The sequence below is a fragment of the Microplitis mediator genome, chromosome 9 (assembly GCF_029852145.1).
Source record: "Microplitis mediator isolate UGA2020A chromosome 9, iyMicMedi2.1, whole genome shotgun sequence".
In the NCBI taxonomy this organism is placed as follows: domain Eukaryota; kingdom Metazoa; phylum Arthropoda; class Insecta; order Hymenoptera; family Braconidae; genus Microplitis; species Microplitis mediator.
The window spans coordinates 3,797,890-3,818,913 of NC_079977.1; the positions used below are offsets into that span (position 1 = coordinate 3,797,890).

The 21,024-nt window shown below is 26.8% G+C and overlaps 3 protein-coding genes across 5 annotated transcripts; 2 read left to right on the plus strand and 1 right to left on the minus strand.

Annotated features, from left to right (window-relative positions):
* Positions 1-1,552: 1,552 nt before the first annotated feature.
* LOC130674628 (peroxisomal membrane protein PEX14) lies at positions 1,553-4,850 on the plus strand. The gene is made up of 3 exons (XM_057480016.1): positions 1,553-1,918; positions 1,994-2,314; positions 4,220-4,850. Exons 1-3 carry the CDS (start codon positions 1,853-1,855, stop codon positions 4,601-4,603), a joined length of 771 nt encoding a protein of 256 aa, XP_057335999.1. The 5' UTR covers positions 1,553-1,852; the 3' UTR covers positions 4,604-4,850.
* Positions 4,851-7,889: 3,039 nt separating this feature from the next.
* LOC130674629 (CTD nuclear envelope phosphatase 1 homolog) lies at positions 7,890-16,225 on the minus strand. Of its 2 annotated transcripts, none has more exons than XM_057480018.1 (5): positions 15,719-16,225; positions 13,009-13,075; positions 11,360-11,561; positions 10,804-11,021; positions 7,890-8,189 (listed from the first exon to the last, which is right to left on the minus strand). In XM_057480018.1, exons 1-5 carry the CDS (start codon positions 15,806-15,808, stop codon positions 8,032-8,034), a joined length of 735 nt encoding a protein of 244 aa, XP_057336001.1. In that variant the 5' UTR covers positions 15,809-16,225; the 3' UTR covers positions 7,890-8,031. The 2 variants fall into 2 exon arrangements, with proteins under 2 accessions (XP_057336001.1, XP_057336000.1); XM_057480017.1 differs by having other exon boundaries at positions 15,710-16,225.
* Positions 16,226-17,725: 1,500 nt separating this feature from the next.
* LOC130674482 (coiled-coil domain-containing protein 130 homolog) lies at positions 17,726-20,899 on the plus strand. 2 transcript variants are annotated; one of them, XM_057479824.1, is made up of 5 exons: positions 17,735-17,887; positions 18,169-18,266; positions 18,420-18,735; positions 19,281-19,538; positions 20,420-20,899. In XM_057479824.1, exons 3-5 carry the CDS (start codon positions 18,424-18,426, stop codon positions 20,774-20,776), a joined length of 927 nt encoding a protein of 308 aa, XP_057335807.1. In that variant the 5' UTR covers positions 17,735-17,887; positions 18,169-18,266; positions 18,420-18,423; the 3' UTR covers positions 20,777-20,899. The 2 variants fall into 2 exon arrangements, with proteins under 2 accessions (XP_057335806.1, XP_057335807.1); XM_057479823.1 differs by lacking the exon at positions 18,169-18,266 and having other exon boundaries at positions 17,726-17,887.
* The last annotated feature ends 125 nt before the right edge of the window (positions 20,900-21,024 follow it).

Sequence of the window (21,024 nt, forward strand, 5' to 3'; positions counted from 1 at the left end):
ATCCTGAAGTTAGCGGGCAATTCAAAATTTTTGAATTTTTTTTCAATCATTACGAAAAAAAAAATCTAAAACAGGGTGGCCACAAAGAAGTGATTTCAAAATTTACTGATATTTCCCGGTTTTCCAGTAAAGTTTTTCACATTTTTCCCTGATTTAGAAATTTTATTCGTATCATTTAGATATTCAAAGTTTTTATAATATTTTCATTTTTAATAATTTAATTTGATAATTAAATCATAAGAGAAACCAGAAAAAATGGCAATAAAATAAATTAATATTGCCTACTTTTGATTATTCGATGTTAAAAATGTATAAGTTAAAATATTTAATAAGAAACTTTATAATTTAAATAAATTCAAAATACACTGGGTACAAAAATTAAGGGATATTAAAAAAATTTGAAATTTTTTAGTAATTTTAAACAGTTTGTAACTCGAAGGAAAATGGTCGTACAATAAAAACAAAAAGTCAAACTGTAGCTTCAAGTGTCTAGTTTTCTGATCTGGGTCTTTAAATTTTTTTATTATGCACGGTTCCGGAGCAATCAAAAATCAATCATAATTATCGAAAAAAATTTATTGAAGCTCGAAGACCGTTTTTAAGACGAGCAAAAATTTGGTAAATTTTTTTTTCGATAGTTTTATTAGGATTACTCCGGAATCGCACACAATAAAAAAATATAAAGACCAGATCAGAAAACTAGACACTTGAAGCTACAATTTGCTTTTTTTGTTTTTGCCGTATGACCATTTTCCTTCGAGTTACAACCTGAGGAAAATCACTTTAAAATTTGAAATTTTTTTAATATCCCTTAATTTTTATAACTAGTGTATAATTTTAAATTTTTTAAATTTTGAACTATTACAATTCAATTCCCGGATACTTTTCGAAATTCCCTGACATTTCCATGATATTTCCCGGTTCGTAGCCACTCTGTAAAAATATGTACGTATAGAAAATTAAAAAAACTAAAGATGCAATTATTTGAAATATTTTTTTTTTATAATTTAATGTTTTCAAAAAATTATCAGACGGCTAAATTCAGTATCATTCAAAAATCGTGTTTTTTTAATGAGTGTGAATGTAGCAGACGATAATTGATAATTTTTAAATAAATAAACTAATTAATTAAAATAATTAAATTTAAAAAAATACGTGTACTGATTTTTTTTTATCTACGTATTTTTTTATTTTCCTCCTTTTTTACATTTTATTTCTTTATTCAAAAATTCAAAAAATTGCCAAATGTTAGCCGAATTCACGCTCATGTTTGTTTATGATCCCGAAGTTAGCAGACAATTGAAATTTTCAAATTTTTTTTCAACAGTTCAATTTAAAAAAAAAAGAACAGAAATAAAAATAAAATTTGACTTTAAAATTCCCGGTCAATTTAATCAATCACTCAATCTTTAAAACAAAGTATCGATCTCTCGAATCGATTCCATAAAAAGAAGAATCGATTCAAATAATCGAATTGCTTACATGAATAAATCGAATTTGTGGAGAATCGATCTCGAATCGTACATACTTATTTTTCGATTAACCTCGAAGTGCATCAGCGCATGTGTATACAGAGGGTATAGGTTACGTTTTTACATACATTTATATTTATATCATTTATATATAATACATATATACATTTGCATAAATAAATAAAAAATAAATTTAAATAAATATATATGTACATTTACATATAATAACAAAATATGAGTGACTGTCTAGTAATTAATTATTTGTGTATTATTTAAATTTTTTAATTACAAGATATTTATTTATTGACAAAAGATAAGTTTTAATTATTAATAATAACAATAAATATACATATATATTTAAATATATATATATTTAAAAAATGGCAGATAACCACAGCGATAGTAACAATAATTTTAATGGTATTCTACCTCTGCGGGAAAGTTTGGTAAGTAAATTTTTTTAAAACAAAATTATTTATTTATTTAATTAATTGATTAATTAATTAATTTTATGTACGCAGATAAATACAGCAGTTAAATTTTTGAGAAACCCGCAAGTGTCATCGAGCTCTTCGAACAAAAAATATATATTTTTAAAAAATAAGGGTCTCACGGATGAGGAAATAAAAAAGTCATTTGAACTCGCGGCAGCAGCACTTCCAGTTGATAATAAAAATGAATTTACTGCAATATCTATTCCTTCCTATAATAATAATAATAATAATTATGTTAGTAGTAATTATTTAATACAACAACCAAAGTGGATTTATATTATCAAAGAATTTTTTAATGTTACCGCCTTTATCGGGACTACTTTTTACTGCATTTACTGGTGTTACAAGGTAATGTTTTTTTTTTTAATTATATTTTTTAATTCAAATTCGAATTCAAAATGTAGAATTTTATGAATTTCTATTTAAATTACTAGTAATTTAAAAATTTATTAAAGTTCAAGACTGAATTATTTATGATTCTGAAGTTAGCAGACAATTACAAATTTTTTGATTTTTTTTTAACATTTAAATTTGAATAAAAAAAAAAAACTAAAAATATGCACTTATAGAAAATTTAAAAGACTACAAGTGCATTTTTTTCAAATATATTTTTTTTTATAATTTATAATTTTTTTTTAAATCCAAAAATTATTAGACGTTGGCTAATTTCAGTATCATAATTATTTGAGTCACTTTTGGATGATACTGAAGTTAGCCGACGTCTAATAATTTTTTGAAAATTTTCAAAACGATAAATTATGGAACAAAAAATATTTTAAAAAATTGCACTTGTAGTTTTTTAAATTTTCTACATGTGCATATTTTTAGTTTTTTTTTTTTTGTAATTGATCTGTTGAAAAAAAAAATTCAAAAATTGTTAATTGTCTGCTAACTTTAGGATCATAACTTTTGGAAGTCGCATGGGGTCCAGATAATTTTTAAAAATTCAAAATTTGTAAATCCTGGACCCATGTTACCACTGAAGGCATCAAATGCCTGCAATATTTTTTTGTACATTGGAAATTCTTACTGCTCGGCTACTAAAATTTATTCTACGGTTCTATTGCCTAGGGAAATATTAAATATGTAATTTAATTGCGAAAAAAATAATTGCAGTTCTATTGCCTAGAAAAATAATTCATGATGTTCAATTGATTGCTATTTAATTGTGAACCCAGTCAAAGAAATACCTGATTAATGTAGACAAGCTCCTGATTTTGCTGAGAAAATCTTGTACTTGTTGAGGAGAAATGACCAACGTTCAAGACCGATCACTTGATAAAAAAAAGACGATTGATCTGTAAAATATCAGAACCGCGGTAGTCTTGACAAAAGTATAACTCGCCATGTCCATAATAAGACACTGAGTTGAATCTCATAGTCGACGCAGGGAATCACCTGATCAGGTCACTAATTTCTAGCGCCAGGATTTTTGCGTTAATTTAAAAATAATTAATAATTAGTGGTGTGAAATTTTTTATATTACGGGGAAAATATTGGTCTTATCAAAAAACTTTTCAAACAAAAGTTGTAGGAAATTTAATTTTCTAAAAAAAATGTCTCTTATAATTTTTTCTTAGGACTAATAAGAAAGCCGTAATTTCAAAATTAAGATTTTCATAAATCCTCAAATTTTGAATCATTCATTATGAATCTTAATTTTTGAATTACGGTGAAAATATTGATCGTATACGAAAATTATAAGATACATTTTTTTTAGAGAATTAAATTTCCTACAACTTTTGTTCGAAAACTTTTTTAATAAGACCAATATTTTCACCGTAATATCAAAAATTTGAACTATTCATTTAAAAAATAAGGCAAAAATCTTGTCCCTACTAATTTCTGATAGAAAACTCTGTCAAGTTTTCCAGTTGCTATTGTGAAGACTACCGAGGTTCTGATATTTTTCAGACCAGCTGCGTTTTTTTTATCAAGTGATCGGTCTTGACCGTTGGTCATTTCTCCTCAACAAGTACAAGATTTTCTCAGCAAATAAATCAGAAGCTTGTCTACATTAATTAGGAATTTCTTTGATTAGGTTCACGATTAAATAGCAACCAATTGAACATCATAAATTATTTTTCTGTAGGCAATAGAACTGCAATTATTTTTTTCGCAATTAAATTACATATTTTATATTTCCGTAGGCAATAGAACCGTAGAATAAATTTTGATATCAATAAAAAAAAATTCATTATTGATTTTCTTAATTAACATTGAAATTATTAATAATTTTTATTACAATTACAGAAATTTATCGAGCCATTTTTATTCAAACGTAAGCCTCCATCAAAACCTGACGACAGTAACGAAATAATTCTGAAAGACGTCAAAGAAATGAAGGAGTCCATAGCCAACGTTGAAGAAAACGTAAACAAACTAACGTGCAATCACACACCGGACCCAACAGTTCCACAACTGATACAAGAATTGAAACAAGACTTAGCTAGTTTAAAAGGTCTACTATTATCCCGCAAACAATTTCCAAGTGCGCCGCCTTCGATTCCTACCTGGCAGCTGGATGACGCCTCGAATCAGAATCGCGAAAAAACAACCGAAGACGATGCCGCGAGTGGCAGCAGCGCAAATAATTCTGACAGTTCACTAGAAATGATACGGGAAGACCCCAAATAAATTTCTTTTATTATCATATATATTATATATATATATATACTTATTGATAAATTAATGAACAATAGTTATGTCGATCACCAAAAATAAACCCGACCCAATAAAATAAATTTTTTTTATACTTTTAATAAAATTATTTAATTTTTTTTTTTTATTTAAAACAAATTTTAGTTCTGTAGTCAAAGTTTTGAATTTAAAAATTCAAATTTACGCGGGAATTGTAGATAATAAAAATGATGGTTTTTTTATGGAAAATAAAAAACAATTCTTATAATTATCATTTATTAAGAGTCTATAATTAACACACCTTCAACAAGATTTCTACACACTAGTAACTATTATTATTATTACATTAATTATATTTATCATTATCATTAAATAATTAATTAATTAATTAATTAATAATCGCTAGTATTTATAACAGACATAACATTCCGACTAATATTACATTTAACCATTTTTTCATATCATACTGCAACTGTAATAAATGTAAATATAATTATTATTTTCACAAAAAAAATAATTTAAATAAGTCTACATTCAAATTTACATTGAACCGAATTATATCGCGGTTCTGATTACAAAAGGACGCATTTTTATTCTGTCTTTTGGCTCAAGGAAACCTGAAGCCAAAAGGCGTATAATTTTTTTTACTGCAAATTATTTTAGATTTTTAAAATCCAGTTTAAAAAAATTTGAAATCCAGACAGAATTTAAATCCCGCGCTCTTGAGGTTTTCAAAATTTTCAGTCAAATTCAAAGTTGAGGCGATTGGCAATGAAAAAATTTACGCCCTTTTGAAATTCGCGCCGTGATATACTCGTGTAAAAAAAATTTCAAAAATGTTCGATATGTGGAAGGAAAACTTGAGACACAGGAAATTTTTTTTGAATTTTTGTAATTTTGATAGGAAAAAAAAAGTTGAATTTTTGAAGAACGAATTTGATGATACTGAAGTGAGCCGACGTTTTATAATTTTTAGATTTTTTAAAAAATGATAAATTATAAAAAAAAAAATATTTGAAAAAATTGCACTTGTATTTTTTTAAATTTTCTACATGTGCATTTTTTTAGTTTTTTTTTTCTGTAATTTATTCGCTGAAAAAAAAATCTGAAAATTTTTTATTGTCCACTAACTTCAAATTATCACTTTTTTGAGTACAAAAAAAAATGATAGTAAAGTTAGCAGACATTTGAAATTACAAAAATTTTTTTTAACAGATAAATAATGAAAAAAAAATATTTCTAAAAAAATCCACATGTCGGAAATTTCATAAACTATGCGTGCAATTTTTCAAAATATTTTTTTTAATATTTATTTTTTTGGAAAAAAAAATCCAAAAATTTTTACGATACTGAAGTTAGCCGACGATGTATAATTTTTTTTTTTTTTTTATAATGATAAATAATAAAAAAAAACAAAATTTGAAAAAATTGCACCTGCAGTTTATTAAATTTTCTTCATGTGCATTTTTTTGGAATTTTCTTTTTTTTGTTCTTAATTGGTCAAAAAAAATTTTGAAAATTTATAATTGTCTTCCAACTTCAGGATCATAAATTTTTAAATGTCCGCTAACTTTATTGTCATAAAAAAAATAATATTTTCAAAACCATTTTTACTAAATTTTACCTTCGTTCAAAAAAAGTTCCCATAAGGAACCAATAGCTTCAACAATAAAAAATTTCCAAATTTGCAGTTTTAAAACTTTTCCAAAATTACAAGTTTCCCTTTAAGTTCTACTGCTCAAATTCATTCCTTCCACACCGAATATTTTTACACGTAATAAAATATAAAATTTATCGACGTATAATTGCGTGGAAAAAGCAAATCGACAATGAAAACAATTCCACTATTTTTTTTTTAATTATTTTTTAAGCCAAATACTTAATAATGAAATTTATTTTTACTCGTTTACATAATTACTCAACCACATATATAATACATGGAATATTGATCTTTGGCTAATGCATAATTTCGGAATAGTGCTTTACATTATTTACAAATTTAATGAAAAATAATTAAATTGTGTATCAATGAAAAAAAAAACTAATAAATAAAATAAAATTTCCGTCCAAACCCGTGTAAAAAAAATTCGTTCTAAAAAGATTTCAAAAAAGTTCCGCATGTCGAACTTCTAAACATGAGACAGATTAGAACTTTGAATGGAACTTTTTTGGAACGTTAGTAATTTTGATGGTAAAAAAAAGTTTTTGGTAAAAGAGCAAATTTAAAGTCAAAAAAGGACGTTTTTGGAATTTTATATAGACATTCCTAAAAATTCCAGAATCACTACTTTTGACTTTTTTTAGGACTAAAAAAAACGTCCAAAAAAAATTCCAAAAAAGTTCCAAAAACGATGACCCTGAAGTTAGCCGACGTCTAATAATTTTTGGACTTTTTTTTAAACGATAAATTATGAAAAAAAAAATATTTGAAAAAATTGCACCTGTAGTTTTTTAAATTTCCTACATGTGCATATTTTTAGTTTTTTTTTTTTTTTTCTATTTTATTTGTTGAAAAAAAAATCCAAAAATTACTAATTGTCTGCTATCTTCAAGATCATCCAAAAACGTCCTTTTCTGACTCTAAATTTCCTTATAAAAATTTCTTTTTACCATCAAAATTATTAACGTTCCAAAAAAGTTCCATTCAAAGTTATAATCTGTCTCATGTTTAGCCCGTGTAAAAAAAATTGTTGAAAAAAGGTCAAAAAAGTGTTGACTAGTCTAAACTTCAAAACTTGACACAATGACGAACTTGTTTTAAACAATTTTCAAACTTTTGAAAATACATAGAAAAAAACATTTGACATAATACTACAAATTAAAATTTTTCAGTGCAAAATACGTTCAGAAAAAACTGATTTTGAACCATTTCTGAACGTTTTTCGTTTCAGCATATCTTAATAATATGAGGATAGTTATTGATATTTCTCTTGAATTTTTAAAAGTTTAAAAAGCGTTCAAAAAAAGTTCGTAGTTGTGTCATGTTTTGAAGTTTAGAATAATCAACACTTTTTTGATTTTTTCTTAACAATTTTTTTTACACGGGAGAAGTTCCACACGCGGAACTTTTTTGGAACGAATTTCTTTTACACGGGAAACTAAATTAAATTTTTTAATTTTTCATCTTCAATTAAATCGTCAATATCATGTTGCATTAAATGAATTATATTTGTAACAAATACTAGATTAATTACTTGGATGTGTAATGAGGGCACACATACGCAGTACGTACATAGATGACATTAATTTTGTTTTAAATTTCTATGTATTTGTGTTGTCAGTGTAATTATTATTATTATTTATTAATTTGTTATCATTATCATTATTAATATTATTATTATTATTCTTATTATTATTGTAATTATAATTATAATTAATTAAACTATTTCAGCAAATCAATCGAGCATAATAAAAACACTAGACTGCTACCACCCACCACCCCCACTATGGGGTAAATGTAAATTTCTTGATAGAACTGAGCGCACGTCTTGAGTAAAACGAAGTGCATCTAATACAGGTAATAAACTTAATAATGCTGTATCACCAGCATCACTGAACCATGATTTTATTGGTATTGCATTATCTGTAATCAATAAATTTTTTTTATTAATAAATTATCTGTAAGTGAGCAGTAATGTGTGATATCATGTTTGGTTACAAGCAACGGATTTTATTAATAATTTTCTGTTCGATAAATATCGATTGTAAATCATGAGATTCTGAATAAAAAAAAATTTCTAGTAGATAAATGTTCAGTGAACGGAAGCTGGTATTTATAAATAATTATGGGGAAATTGCAGAATAAAAATTTAATGTAATGAATAGAATGATAACACCGGCGCACAAAAAAAATTAAGTAGAATTTGCATTTGACCGGACATACCTACGGGTACGTATTTTGGTCCGCTGAATCCGAATTCGAGGTCAGTTTGACCCCTACACCCTCGAAATTTCGAAAAAACTTTAAAAAACCGCAAAAATGATGAAAATTTGCAGTTTTAATGATAAATAAATGTTTTGGAACTAAACTCAGCGTGATTTTCATGTATTTCGATCCGCTGAATATGAATCGAAACTTTATTGAGACCACGAGCCATTTTAAATGTGAAAAAATCACACAAAACTCTCGAAAATTCCGAAAAAATATAGTTTTCATGATAATGATAATTATAATTATAATTATAATTAATAAAATTTAAACTGGAAAAAAATAGAAAGCCGGTTTACTCTAAGGGTAAAATTCGGTGACACGACCGGTGACCCAAAGACAACTGATCCCCGACAATTGATCCTTGCGACGATTGATCCGCTGATAAAATATACTCACACATATAAATGTGAAAAATTTGTGTGTAAGAATATTTTTTATGTTACACGCACACAAAATTAGTGAAAAAAGGGCGTAATTTTTCACATATATGTGTGTGAGTATATTTTATAGGTGGATCAATTATCGCAAGGATCAATAGTCGGGGACCAACGGTCAGGTAAGCGTCAAATTCAAACCCGCTGTTTTCGAGCTCAGAGCTTTTGGGCTCTGGTAAAAAAAACGATTAGACGGAAAAAAAATATTTGGCTGAAAAAAATTAATTTTTGTCCGGAGATATCTTTGGAAAAAATTCAACTCTGCGGCAATCGAATCGTGCAGCAAAAATTAAAAAAAAATTTTTCTATTCTTAGTAAAAACATGTTAATTACTCGGCCGATTGACTGAAGTCTAATCATTTCTAAGTCTTAGTGAGTCCTTTCGATTGCCGCCAAAAATTATCGAATCGATTGATTCGTTCCAAAGACATCTTCGGACAAAAAAAGTTCACGCGCACACACAGACCCGGACATTTATCCAGAAATAGTCAAATTTCCCAGGACATCTAAACACCGAGATCTGATAGAAACTCGATTTTTTAAAATCGGACCGAAATAACTTCCCCTTTTTTTTTTAATTTTATATTTTTATAGCGGGAAGTTTGAAAATTTGAAAACGGAGTGCAAAGCAATTACATGGTGGCCACAGATTTTGGAGATTGAAATTCCCTGACTTTTCCAGGTATTCCAGTCAAACAATTAAAAAATTCCCTGACTATGTGTAGTAATATTAAATCATTGGAAATATTTATTTAATTTAAAATAAAATGGTATGTCAGTTTAATCAATAATTAATCATTGTCGTTAAATGAAACTTTTTTTTATTATTTGTCAAAGTTCATTGTTTTTTTTTTTATTTATTAAATGAATAATTTTATATTTTTGATTTGAAATCCATGTTTTTATATAACTTACTCTATAATAAAATATAAATAAATTTTTCATTTTCACTAGAATAAATTTCATAAATAAGAATATTTCATAGAATATTAATAAAGTATTAATGAAGTACGCGAATAATAAATATAGTGAAACTTATTAGTTCATTATTTATGTATACATTTAATGTTTTTAGTTTCTTAACTTGTCAATATGGATGTTAATAGCTTGAAGATCCTGGCGATTGGTTTCTACTGAGACTTTTTTTTCTAACAGCCTTGATAATTCCAACTGCTTCATTTTTTCGCTATTGGAATCAATTTCTACTAATTTTTTTTCCAGATGTTTTTACAACCGCATTCGCGCCGCGTCACTTTTTCAACAGTTTTGACAGAAAACTAAATTTGGAGGATTTTTTCAGTCAAAAAAAAGAAAGTTAAAATTTTTCCATCTTTGTGACGAAATTCCCTGACATTTCCCTGACTTTCCCAGTATATTTATAATTCCCTGACATTTTCAGGTTTTCCAGAAATGTGGCCACCATGTAATCATTTCTAAGTCACAGTGAGCCCTTTCCATTGCCGCCAAAAACAACCGAATCGATTGATTCGTTTCAAAGACATCGTCCTTTTTTTAAATTTTAAATTTTCATAGCGGGAAGTTTGAAAATTCGAAAACGGAGTGCAAAGAAATTACAGTTTCTCATTTATTTTTGTGATGTAATTTTCCATAATTCCCATGATTGAATTTCATTAAAATTTCTCAGAATTTTCCTGATTTTCTACTCGAATAAATAAATTAATTTAAATGCGGCAAAAAATATTTAAATTAAACAATAAATAAAACACAAAACTAAATTAGTAAAGTACGAGCACCGTTTTGAGGTGATGAAAAAAAATATATATAAAATGTATGTAGCTTGGAACCAGACTAGTATAATATTTATTTCTTACGTGGATAAGCTCGGTAAGCACCAGGACTATTGTCAAGTATAAAAACTGACGTTAAATCGGAACAAATAGCTGCTAAGTCCTTAGTATATGATCCCATTTCAGGAGTACAGTGTTGTCTGTAATATCTACGTCTAAGTATGCCACGATTGTTGTCCAATTTATCAGCAACTGCAGCTCCATATATTTCCATTGATGCTGTGAATACAACCAACTCGTACCTGTGTAATTAAATCATTTTTATTAATAAAATTTTTATATTTTTAAATTATTATATACTCAATACTTTTACTTTTAATACTCAATCAATAAAATAATTTTCTAAATAAATTTTCCTGTCAATAAAAAAAAAAAATTTATCGATTTATTTTTATAAAAATTTTCTTTGACTTGTCGCAGAAATAAAAAATTTCCCTAATTATTGTAATGAAAAATTTTTGAAAAAGGAGAGGCGACTAAATTTAAAAATAATTCCGATGTTCTGTAGATGAATTCGATTTATCAATTATTTAAATGTATTAAAAATTACTATAAAATATATAATTGTTCGTTTACTTACCACTGACTTACAATATCCAAAAAAAAATCAACATGTGGTCTTTTGTGGACGAAAAATCTCACTGGATGTCGATCAATTGTCACTTTCAGTACAAAATCCGGTGGAGTTCCCGGTCTGACTGTCGGTCTTGCTACTCCATCATGATGTGAATGTATTAATGTTTCGTCTAAATCTAATACTAGTACTTTTCTCTTCACTATACCTGGATAAAATAAAAACAAAATATCATTTTAATACAAATGGATTTGCTGTTCCATTATTTTACGTATCAATTACAGGATAAAAATAATTGAGATGGACACAAATCAAATTTGATCAATTTTTTAAATTGTAAGAGACTTAAATTATTTTTTCCCGAGTGCAGATCGACATTTTTTTAATTTAAAAAAAATTCATACAGGATAAAGTAATCAGTATCCAGCTCATATTTATTTTATGAAAAAATTTATTTCGATTGTTGATAAAAAAATTTTATTTGCTCAGAAAAAAAAAAATTTATTGGAGCAAAAAATTTTTATTCGTCCCAAGAAAATTTTTGTTGTCTCAAAAAATTTTTGTGATATCAATTGAAGATGAAAATTTATCTTGGAGCGAGAAAAAATTTTTGCTTTCATTTTTAATATAAAATTTTTTGCCGCCAAAAAATTAATTATTTTGAATTTGAAATAAAATTTAATTGTAGAATTAATAAAAAAATTTCAAACTTTTTTGTGACATAAACTTATAAAAAAAAAACTTCAAGCAGATTTTTAATAGAACTGAAGACTAAGTAATTTATTAATTGGCATAATAAATAGTGAATTACAAATATATATTAGGGTGGTCGTTCAAAATTAAATTTTCTCAGACGCCCCATAAAAAGTTTCTTCTTAGTGAAAAAATACGTGGGGAATTTGGTTTTTTCTTTTTAAGTAAAAACAACACGAGCCGCAGAATCAAAGTTAATTTTTCGATACAATCGCGTTTTTTTTAAATATCTCATGAAATATGCAGATTAAAGGGAAAAATCATAGGAACAATTTTGTAGGAAATTAAATTCTTGACAAAAAAGGTCATGTTTATTTTTTTTATAAAATGTGTATTTTCGAAGATATTTTTAAAAAACTTTTTTTAGATCTGATGAATTGAGCGTTTTAAGGATTACAAATTTTGAAAATAACATTTTTCTAAGTATATAGAAACTACAGCAAGCATTAATGATTGATATGTTACGAGTTACGAAGTTGTCTAAGAAAAAACGTTATTTTTGACATTCGTTCTCCTTAAAATCCTCAATTGATAAGATCTAAAAAAGTTTTTTTAAAATATCTTCATAAATACACATTTTATAAAAAAAATGAACATGACCTTTTTTGTCAAGAATTTAATTTCCTACAAAATTGTTCCTATGATTTTTTCCTTTAATCTGCATATTTCTTGAGATATTTAAAAAAAACCGCGATTGTATCGAAAAATGAACTTTGATTCTGCGGCACGTGTTCTTTTTACTTAAAAAGAAAAAACCAAATTCCCCAGGTACTTTTTCACTAAAAAGAAGCTTTTTATGGGCCTGAGAAAATTTAATTTTTAACGACCACCCTAATATATACAATTGTTATATACTAATATATCAATACAAATATTATCAATAGATAAAAAAATTAACATACTTAATCGATGTTTTGACAGCGGTGATAGTGGAAAAATTTCATATTTAACCGGTTGCATCTGTGAAATCTATTAAAAAAATAAATAGAATTATTAATAATCAATTAATTTATTAATTAACTAACAATTAATTATAGACAAATACAATTATCCCAAATAACTTCGGATAATGAAAGTAGCAGACGTCAGACAATTTTGAAATTTTTATAAAAAAAACTTACTAGTAAAAAAAAAAATTTCGAGTTTCAAAAGATTTTTGATTTTAAATTTTTAAAAATTATTTTAGTTGTTTATTTAAAAGAAATAAATTTTCGTCTGCTACTTTCAGTATCAATAACTTTGATCATCAGGATAATTCGGACCTCTTTCTATACTTAGATTTTTTTATCACAAAATCTCGATCTTCAATCTCTAGATCTTTTAGATTTCGTATATGAAAATATTATTTCACATCTAAATATTTTACCCAGAATAAAAAAAGGCCAGTTATCAAAGTTGGCTGCGATAATTTATTTAAAATTTACTGAAAGTATAAATATTCTTTAAAAATAAATAATATTGCATAAAAAATTTTTTTCTTAAAATTTATCACATTATATCTAAAAATAAATACTTAAAATAAGTAGATATTCATATACTTTCAATACATTGTTGAAAAAAAATATGTACACATTTATGAGTAAATATTAGTAGTGCATATTAATAAGTTATGAAGTAATGAAATATATTTTTTGTATAAAAATAGATTAGTGTAATAAATAATGACCCTGAAGTTAGCAGACAATTAACAATTTTCGGATTTTTTGTGCAACTCAATACGAAGTAAAAAAAAAAAAAATATGCACACCCAAGTAGAAGACTTGGCTTTATGACCTATTAATAGGACACCAAAGTGATGACAAATCAATCAGAAATTTGATCCTGAAGTTAACAGACAATTGAAAATTTTCGGTTTCTTTTTCTACTTAATTTAAAAAAAAAAAATGCACACCCAAGTAGCAGACTTGGATTTTTGACATCAATAAGATATCAGTTTTGCGGCTTTTTTTTTTATCAATTAATAAGACATCAAAATGACATCATTATTTGTAATAAACTTTTGTAATTAAATATAAATAAATGAATAAATTTTTATTTTTTAAATTTGCACACCCAAGAGACTTGGCTGTGACATCACTAAGATATGTTGCGGCTTTTTTTTACCCTTAGGACATCAAAATGTTGACAAGGTCAGAAATTTGATCCTGAAGTCAGCCAATTAACAACTTCCAGATTTTTTTTCAACTCAATTTTAAAGAAAAAAAAATGCACACCCAAGTAGCAGACTTGGCCGTGACATTTAAAAGATATCAATTTTGATGCTACTTTTGGACCTATTATTAGGACACCAAAATGTTGACAAATCAATCAGAAATTTGAATCTAAAGTCAGCAAACATTTGACAATTTTCGTTTTTTTTTCGACTCAATTTAAAAAAAAAATATGCACACCCAAGTAGCAGACTTGGCTTCGTGACATCTAAAAGATAGAAATTTTGATACTATTTTTTGACCAATTAATAAGACACCAAAATGACATCATTCTTTGTACTAAACTTTTGTAATTAAGTACAAATAAATACATAAATATTCATTTTTTAAATTTGCACACCCAAGAGAACTGGCTGTGACATCACTAAAATATCAGTCATGGCTTTTTTTTTACTCTTAGGACATCAAAATATTGACAAGGTCAGAAATTTGATCCTGAAGTCAGCCAATTACCAACTAGATTTTTTTCAACTCAATTTTAAAGAAAAAAAAAAATGCACACCCAAGTAGTAGACTTGGCCGTGACATTCAAAAGATATCAATTTTGATGCTATTTTTTGACCTATTACCGGGACACCAAAATGTTGACAAATCAATCAGAAATTTGAATCTAAAATCAGCAGACAATAGACAATTTTCTTTTTTTTTTCAACTCAATTTAAAAAAAAAAATATGCACACCCTTGTAGCAGACTTAGCTTCGTGACATTTAAAAGATAGCAATTTTGATTAAGACACCAAAGTGACATCATTCTTTGTACTAAACTTTTGTAATTAAGTATAAATAAATGAATAAATTTTAATTTTTTAAATTTGCACACCCAACAGACTTGGCTTTGACATCACTAAGATATCAGTCGCGGCTTTTTTTACCCATTAATAGAACATCAAAATGTTAACAAAATTAGAAATTTGATCCTGAAGTCAGTCAATTAACTTCCAGATTTTTTTTCCTCAATTTAAAAAAAAAATGCACACCCAAGTAGTAGACTTGGCCGTGACATCCAAAAGATATCAATTATTCCATTCTTCACCCAATCAACAGACCACCAAAATGCTGACAAAATCAGTAAACGTCAATAAATATCTGCTCAAAAATCTTAACAAAAATAAAATTACAAATAATCATGTCATTGTCATGACTTTCTCCAAAAAAAAAAAACAAATGACTCCAGGACCATCATCGTCTCATTCCCACAACTCGGCTCTAAAACCAAAATCTTTGTCCAGCAAACATCATAAATTTCTCTGCAACCCGGGGCCGAAAAAAAACTGAAATTTCAAATATTTTTTAAAATTTCGCTTCTGAAATCCAGAAAATACCAGACCTCTGCTAACTTCAGTACCATAAATAAATAAATAAATAATAAAAGAGGTGCAATGCACCAACTTACGGCTCTAACCTGCTTCTTTAGAAGAAAGCAGATGCAGGTCCACACACGTGAAGCCATTAGAAGGAAAGCCCTCATCCCCGTTTGCAATTGTTTCAGCATTTCTATTACTCATATAACCGGTTAAAACTATTTGGTTGTACACACGGTAATTAAATGCATACAACCTTATTTTATTAAGGACAATATTTATAAATATATATTTTATTTAAAATAGTTTTACCATCACACATCCACCAATAAGACACTAAAATACCCTAATACAAGTTGTATATTTGTACAAGTAAACAAACTCGGTATTATATCATCCTGCATTTGTGAGTTATCATATTTTTTAGCTAATTTCCAACTCTTTTTTTATTACTATCAAATTTATGATAAAAGTCATCAGGTATTTTAGTTAACTCATATAATTTTTACGCGGAACGACAAACAATTTATCTGGATTAAAATCACAAAATCTTAAACTTACACGGACATTGTCTTTTATTTAACATGGACACGGTTTTTATATTTATGTATGTGTTTTTGTACGCGAATATATGTAACGCTGGTGATGAAAAATGTTGTAATCAAGTTTATTGTCTTGGTTCTGTGGTTTTTCTAAGGTCAATATGGCGGATTGTGGCGGGAAATTCAAATTTTGAAAATTTGACAGTCCGGCGGCAGACGATTTTTTTTTAAATTAAAAGGAATGTTAAATTCATGGAAAAAAAAAAATATGCACATGTAGAAAATAAAAAAAACTATGGGTGCAATTTTTAAAAATATTTTTTTTTTGTAACTTATAGTTTTTAAAAAAATCCAAAAATTATTACAAGTTTGAATGTGGCAGACACCAGACAAATTTAAAATCATAAATAAATGGGGTAAATAATTTAAAAAATAATATTTGAAAAAAATGCACTTATTAATTTCAAAATTTTCTAAATGTGCATTTTTTAAAAATGTAATTTTATTAATTATTTACTCGATTTATTAATAATTTTAAATTCGTCTGATGTCTGCTACATTCACACTCAGAAAATTATTTGACGTCTGATAACTTTGGTGTCATGTAATTTTATTTTGAGTAGAAAATTTTTTTATGTAAGACTACAGGTGGTTAAGTCATGACTGATCTTTAAGTTAGTAGACGATAAACAATTTTTGATTTTTTTTCTACAAATCGATTGTCAGAAAAAAAACATGATCCAGAAATTAACACGATCCTGAAGTGAGCAGACAGTTACAAATTTCCGGATTTTTTTTTCAACAAATAAATTACAAAAAAAAATAAAAAACTAAAAATATACACATGTAGAAAATTTAATAAACTATGAGTGCAATTTTTTAAAATATTTTTTTTTTATGATTAATCGTTTTTAAAAAAATTCAAAAACTGTCAGACGTCTGCTAACTTCAGTATCATAAATTAACAGACAATTAAAAATGTTTGGATTTTTTTTTCACCGAATGAATTGCAAAAAAATAGAAAATAAAAAAATGCACATGTAGAAAATTTAATAAACTATAGGTGCAATTTTTTCAAATATTTTTTTTTTATGATTTACTGTTTTAAAAAACAATTTTAAAAAAAATTATTAGACGTCAGTTCCCTTCAGTATCATAAGTTAGCCGACATCTAACAACTTTTGAATTTTTAAAAAAACAAATTATTTAAAAAATTCCACCTGTAGCTTTTTTAATTTTCTACATGTGCATATTTTTCTTTTTTTTTCGCAGTTGATTTGGTAAAAAAATTTTTAATTGTCTTCTAACTTTATGATCATCAATTTTTTGATTTTTCTTTCAACAAATCAATTATGAAAAAAAAAAAAAATGTGCGGGCGGATGTCTATGACACAGATCCCGTTGATACAGACAATTAATCACCCAGATCCCGATGAAAAACTTTCTTACTTACAAACCGTAGGTAAAAATTAAGTGAGAGAATAATATTTGAACTGACAATTGTTACCAACCCCGTGGGGATCAATTATTTGACAATAAAATGATGCCAACTTAAAAAAAAAAGTTGAAATTTTTTTTATTTGACAGACGTTCAATTTTTGGAGGATATTTATAATAAATAAGTAAAATATTATCCCAGTTTTCGATAATTAGTAATTTCAAAAATTTTATACAAGTAAAATTATTTGAATTTGAAATTAATTATTGACATTTGAAATAAAATAATACGTAAGTTTATAATTATTTATAAATTTTTAGGTTATAATTTATGATACTGGAGTTAGCAGACGTCTAATAATTTTTGGATTTTATTTTAGACAGTAAATTATAAGAAAAAAAAAATTTGAAAAAATTGCACCGGTAGTTTTTTAAATTCTCTACAAGTGCATATTTTTATTTTTGTTTTTTTTCTGATTGATTTATTGTAAAAAAAATCCAAAATTTTTTAATCATCTGCTAACTTCAGGATCATTTATAATTTTCAATTACTTTATAATTTTTAATTACAGGCTGTAATTAATTGAAATTTAAAAAATTTTCAAAATACTGAACTTGTAAATAAAATATTTTGAAAAATTTGAATTAATTTTCCGATATAATAATCAGCGTAAGTTCAAATTTACTCGTCAATATTTTCAAGTTCTTTTTTTTAAATTTCATCAACACTGACATCTAAAAATAATTAAAAATTACTTATTCATTTAGTTTTAATGCTGTGACGTTTATTTGAAATTTAAATAATAAATTTTAAAATTTACAGCAAAATGGGAGAACGTAAAGGAACAAATTTATATTACCCACCGGATTATGATCCGCGTGTGGGTGGACTCAATAAATTCATGGGTACCCATGCACTGCGTGAGCGTGCACGTAAATTACACATGGGGATACTTATCATCCGATTTGAAATGCCATTCAACATATGGTGTAATGGATGTAATAATCATATTGGTATGGGAGTGCGTTACAATGCCGAGAAAAAAAAAATTGGAATGTACTACAGCACGCCGCTCTATCAATTTCGTATGAAATGCCATTTGTGCGACAATCATTTTGAAATAAAAACTGATCCAGCTGTAATTATTTACTGAAATATTATTAATTATCATGTCTAATTTGTGGTACCGCGACTATTAAACCGAAGACAGTAACCGTACGACACTTCAACCGAATGACAGTTCAACCTCGCGACATTTCAACTGACAAAAAATCCCTGATAAGACAGCATCTAAATAAGAGGGTCCAGGTTATTTACAGTTGAACTGTCGTTCGGTTGAACTATCACAGTTGAACTGTCTTCGATTTAATTGTTACAGAACCCTAATTTGTAATCCAAGTCTTTAAGATCAATGACACGTTTCCGCGAAACTAAATTATTTTTTTCAATATAAAATTTCTCTTTGTCGCAGTAAAAAAAAATTCTTATCCATAATTATGAGTTTTTTAAATTTACTGTAATTATTTTTAAAAATTTTATTTAGAAAAATATATTTCTTAGTATCGATAATTTAAATCGTGATAAGAAATCGATAATTTAAAAAAATTACAATCCAAGACTTGGATTTCCAAATTAAAAATATTAATTATTAATTATTAATTACTGTTGTTTATTTAATTTTAGAATTTAACTTATATAGTAGAAAGTGGAGCACGTCGTCAAGAAAATCGCTGGGATCCAACAGAAAATGAACAAGTTGTACCAGAAGAAAAAGAAGTATCAAGAAGACTCTATGATGACCCGATGTTTAAATTGGAACACTCAATGGATGATAAAAAGAAAGCTAAATCTAAAGACACAACGTTGAGCAGCTTAATTGCTAATAATGAACAATTCAAAGACGATTATGCATTAAATTCATCATTACGCGCGGCATTTAGAGTAAGTAATCTAACATTCTTACGGGATATTAATTAATTATTAATTCATTTAATTTATTAATTGTACTGTAAAAAAGCGGGAGTGAATTCGAAGTGATCTAGATTTTATTCAAATCCGCATTCACTCCTCAGAGTTAAATAGTCCGCAAATTTTTACAGTATAATCGAATAAAAATTAAATATTGTCCAGGTGGACATCATTGGAAAGTCAATAGATCTTCTGTGATGTCGCGGTTTGACTCTCATACTTTTTTAAATTTTATTTCAAGGGTTTCAAACTTAGGGAAGAAAGGGGTCTGAGATAAAAAAAAAATATTTTTGTGATTTGTTTTTTACAGAGTACGTTTGTTATTAAAATTTTCAAAATCTGTGACATTATTAAGCATCAATTCAAGAATATTCTGTGAAATTTTCATAAAAAAATATTGAAAAATGAGCCAGTGGTAGTGGGGAGAGACGCGTCTAAAAAAAAAGTCTTCATACCGTAGGCAGAATAACTCATGACTGCCCGGGATGTCCGGGGCCTTGAATGTTCGTGAGCTGACCGACTGCGTCTGCAGACCCAGTAAAAAAAAATTGTAAAATTATAAATCGTCCAACTTCGCATTCAGTTCACCCTAGGGAACGTCGTCGTGACCTGGGTCTCATTCCTCATGAGTTTAGACTTCGAGCCGCGAGTTAAAAAATTTTTCTTCATCAGAGAGACCAAAGTTTTATTGTAGATCGCAAAAAAAATTAATTATAACCATGATTTTTTTTTTTTTAATTAGAAACCTGACGGGAACGTCGCAGTAGTCGATAATTTAAAAATTACCTACAGATTTTAAATTAAAATTTTACTACTCATGATTTTATTTGCAATAAAATTATTTATTGTTTCAGGAAAAAAAAAAAGAATTGCAAGAACGTAAAAGTTTATCATCTAAACTGGGCTTAGTGCAGGTTAATTTGGTTGATGAACATGACGAAGACATCAAATTAGCAAAATTACTAATGCACAGTAAAAAAAGTGATGGTAAAAAAAAATCAATTTATTCTCCATTAAAAAAACTCGTAAATTCTAGTCATGTTCATAAAATGAAAAAACAAATGGCACCGTCGGCCTCGACGAGTCTCGTTAAAAAAATTAAAAATCAACGCATTCAGGACAAAGTATCCAGCTCATCTTCGGGTACTAATTTAACCGCAAGTACTTCATTAGTTAATTACGACTCATCTTCCAGTTCTGACAACACGTAATTTTGTTTTGTGAATCAGCAGATGTTTTTTTTTTAATATATAAATTTTATTTATAATACTTTTTACAATAAAAAATTGTACTCAGTAATCTGAGGTTAACATCATTAACAATTAATTATTTATTAATAATATTTATATAAAAATCACTTATACTTATTTATAAAAAAATTTATATTAATGGTATAACAATTAATTTTTTTTTTTAATTACTATTCGTAAATTCAAAATTTTCAACGCTGATTTTTTGA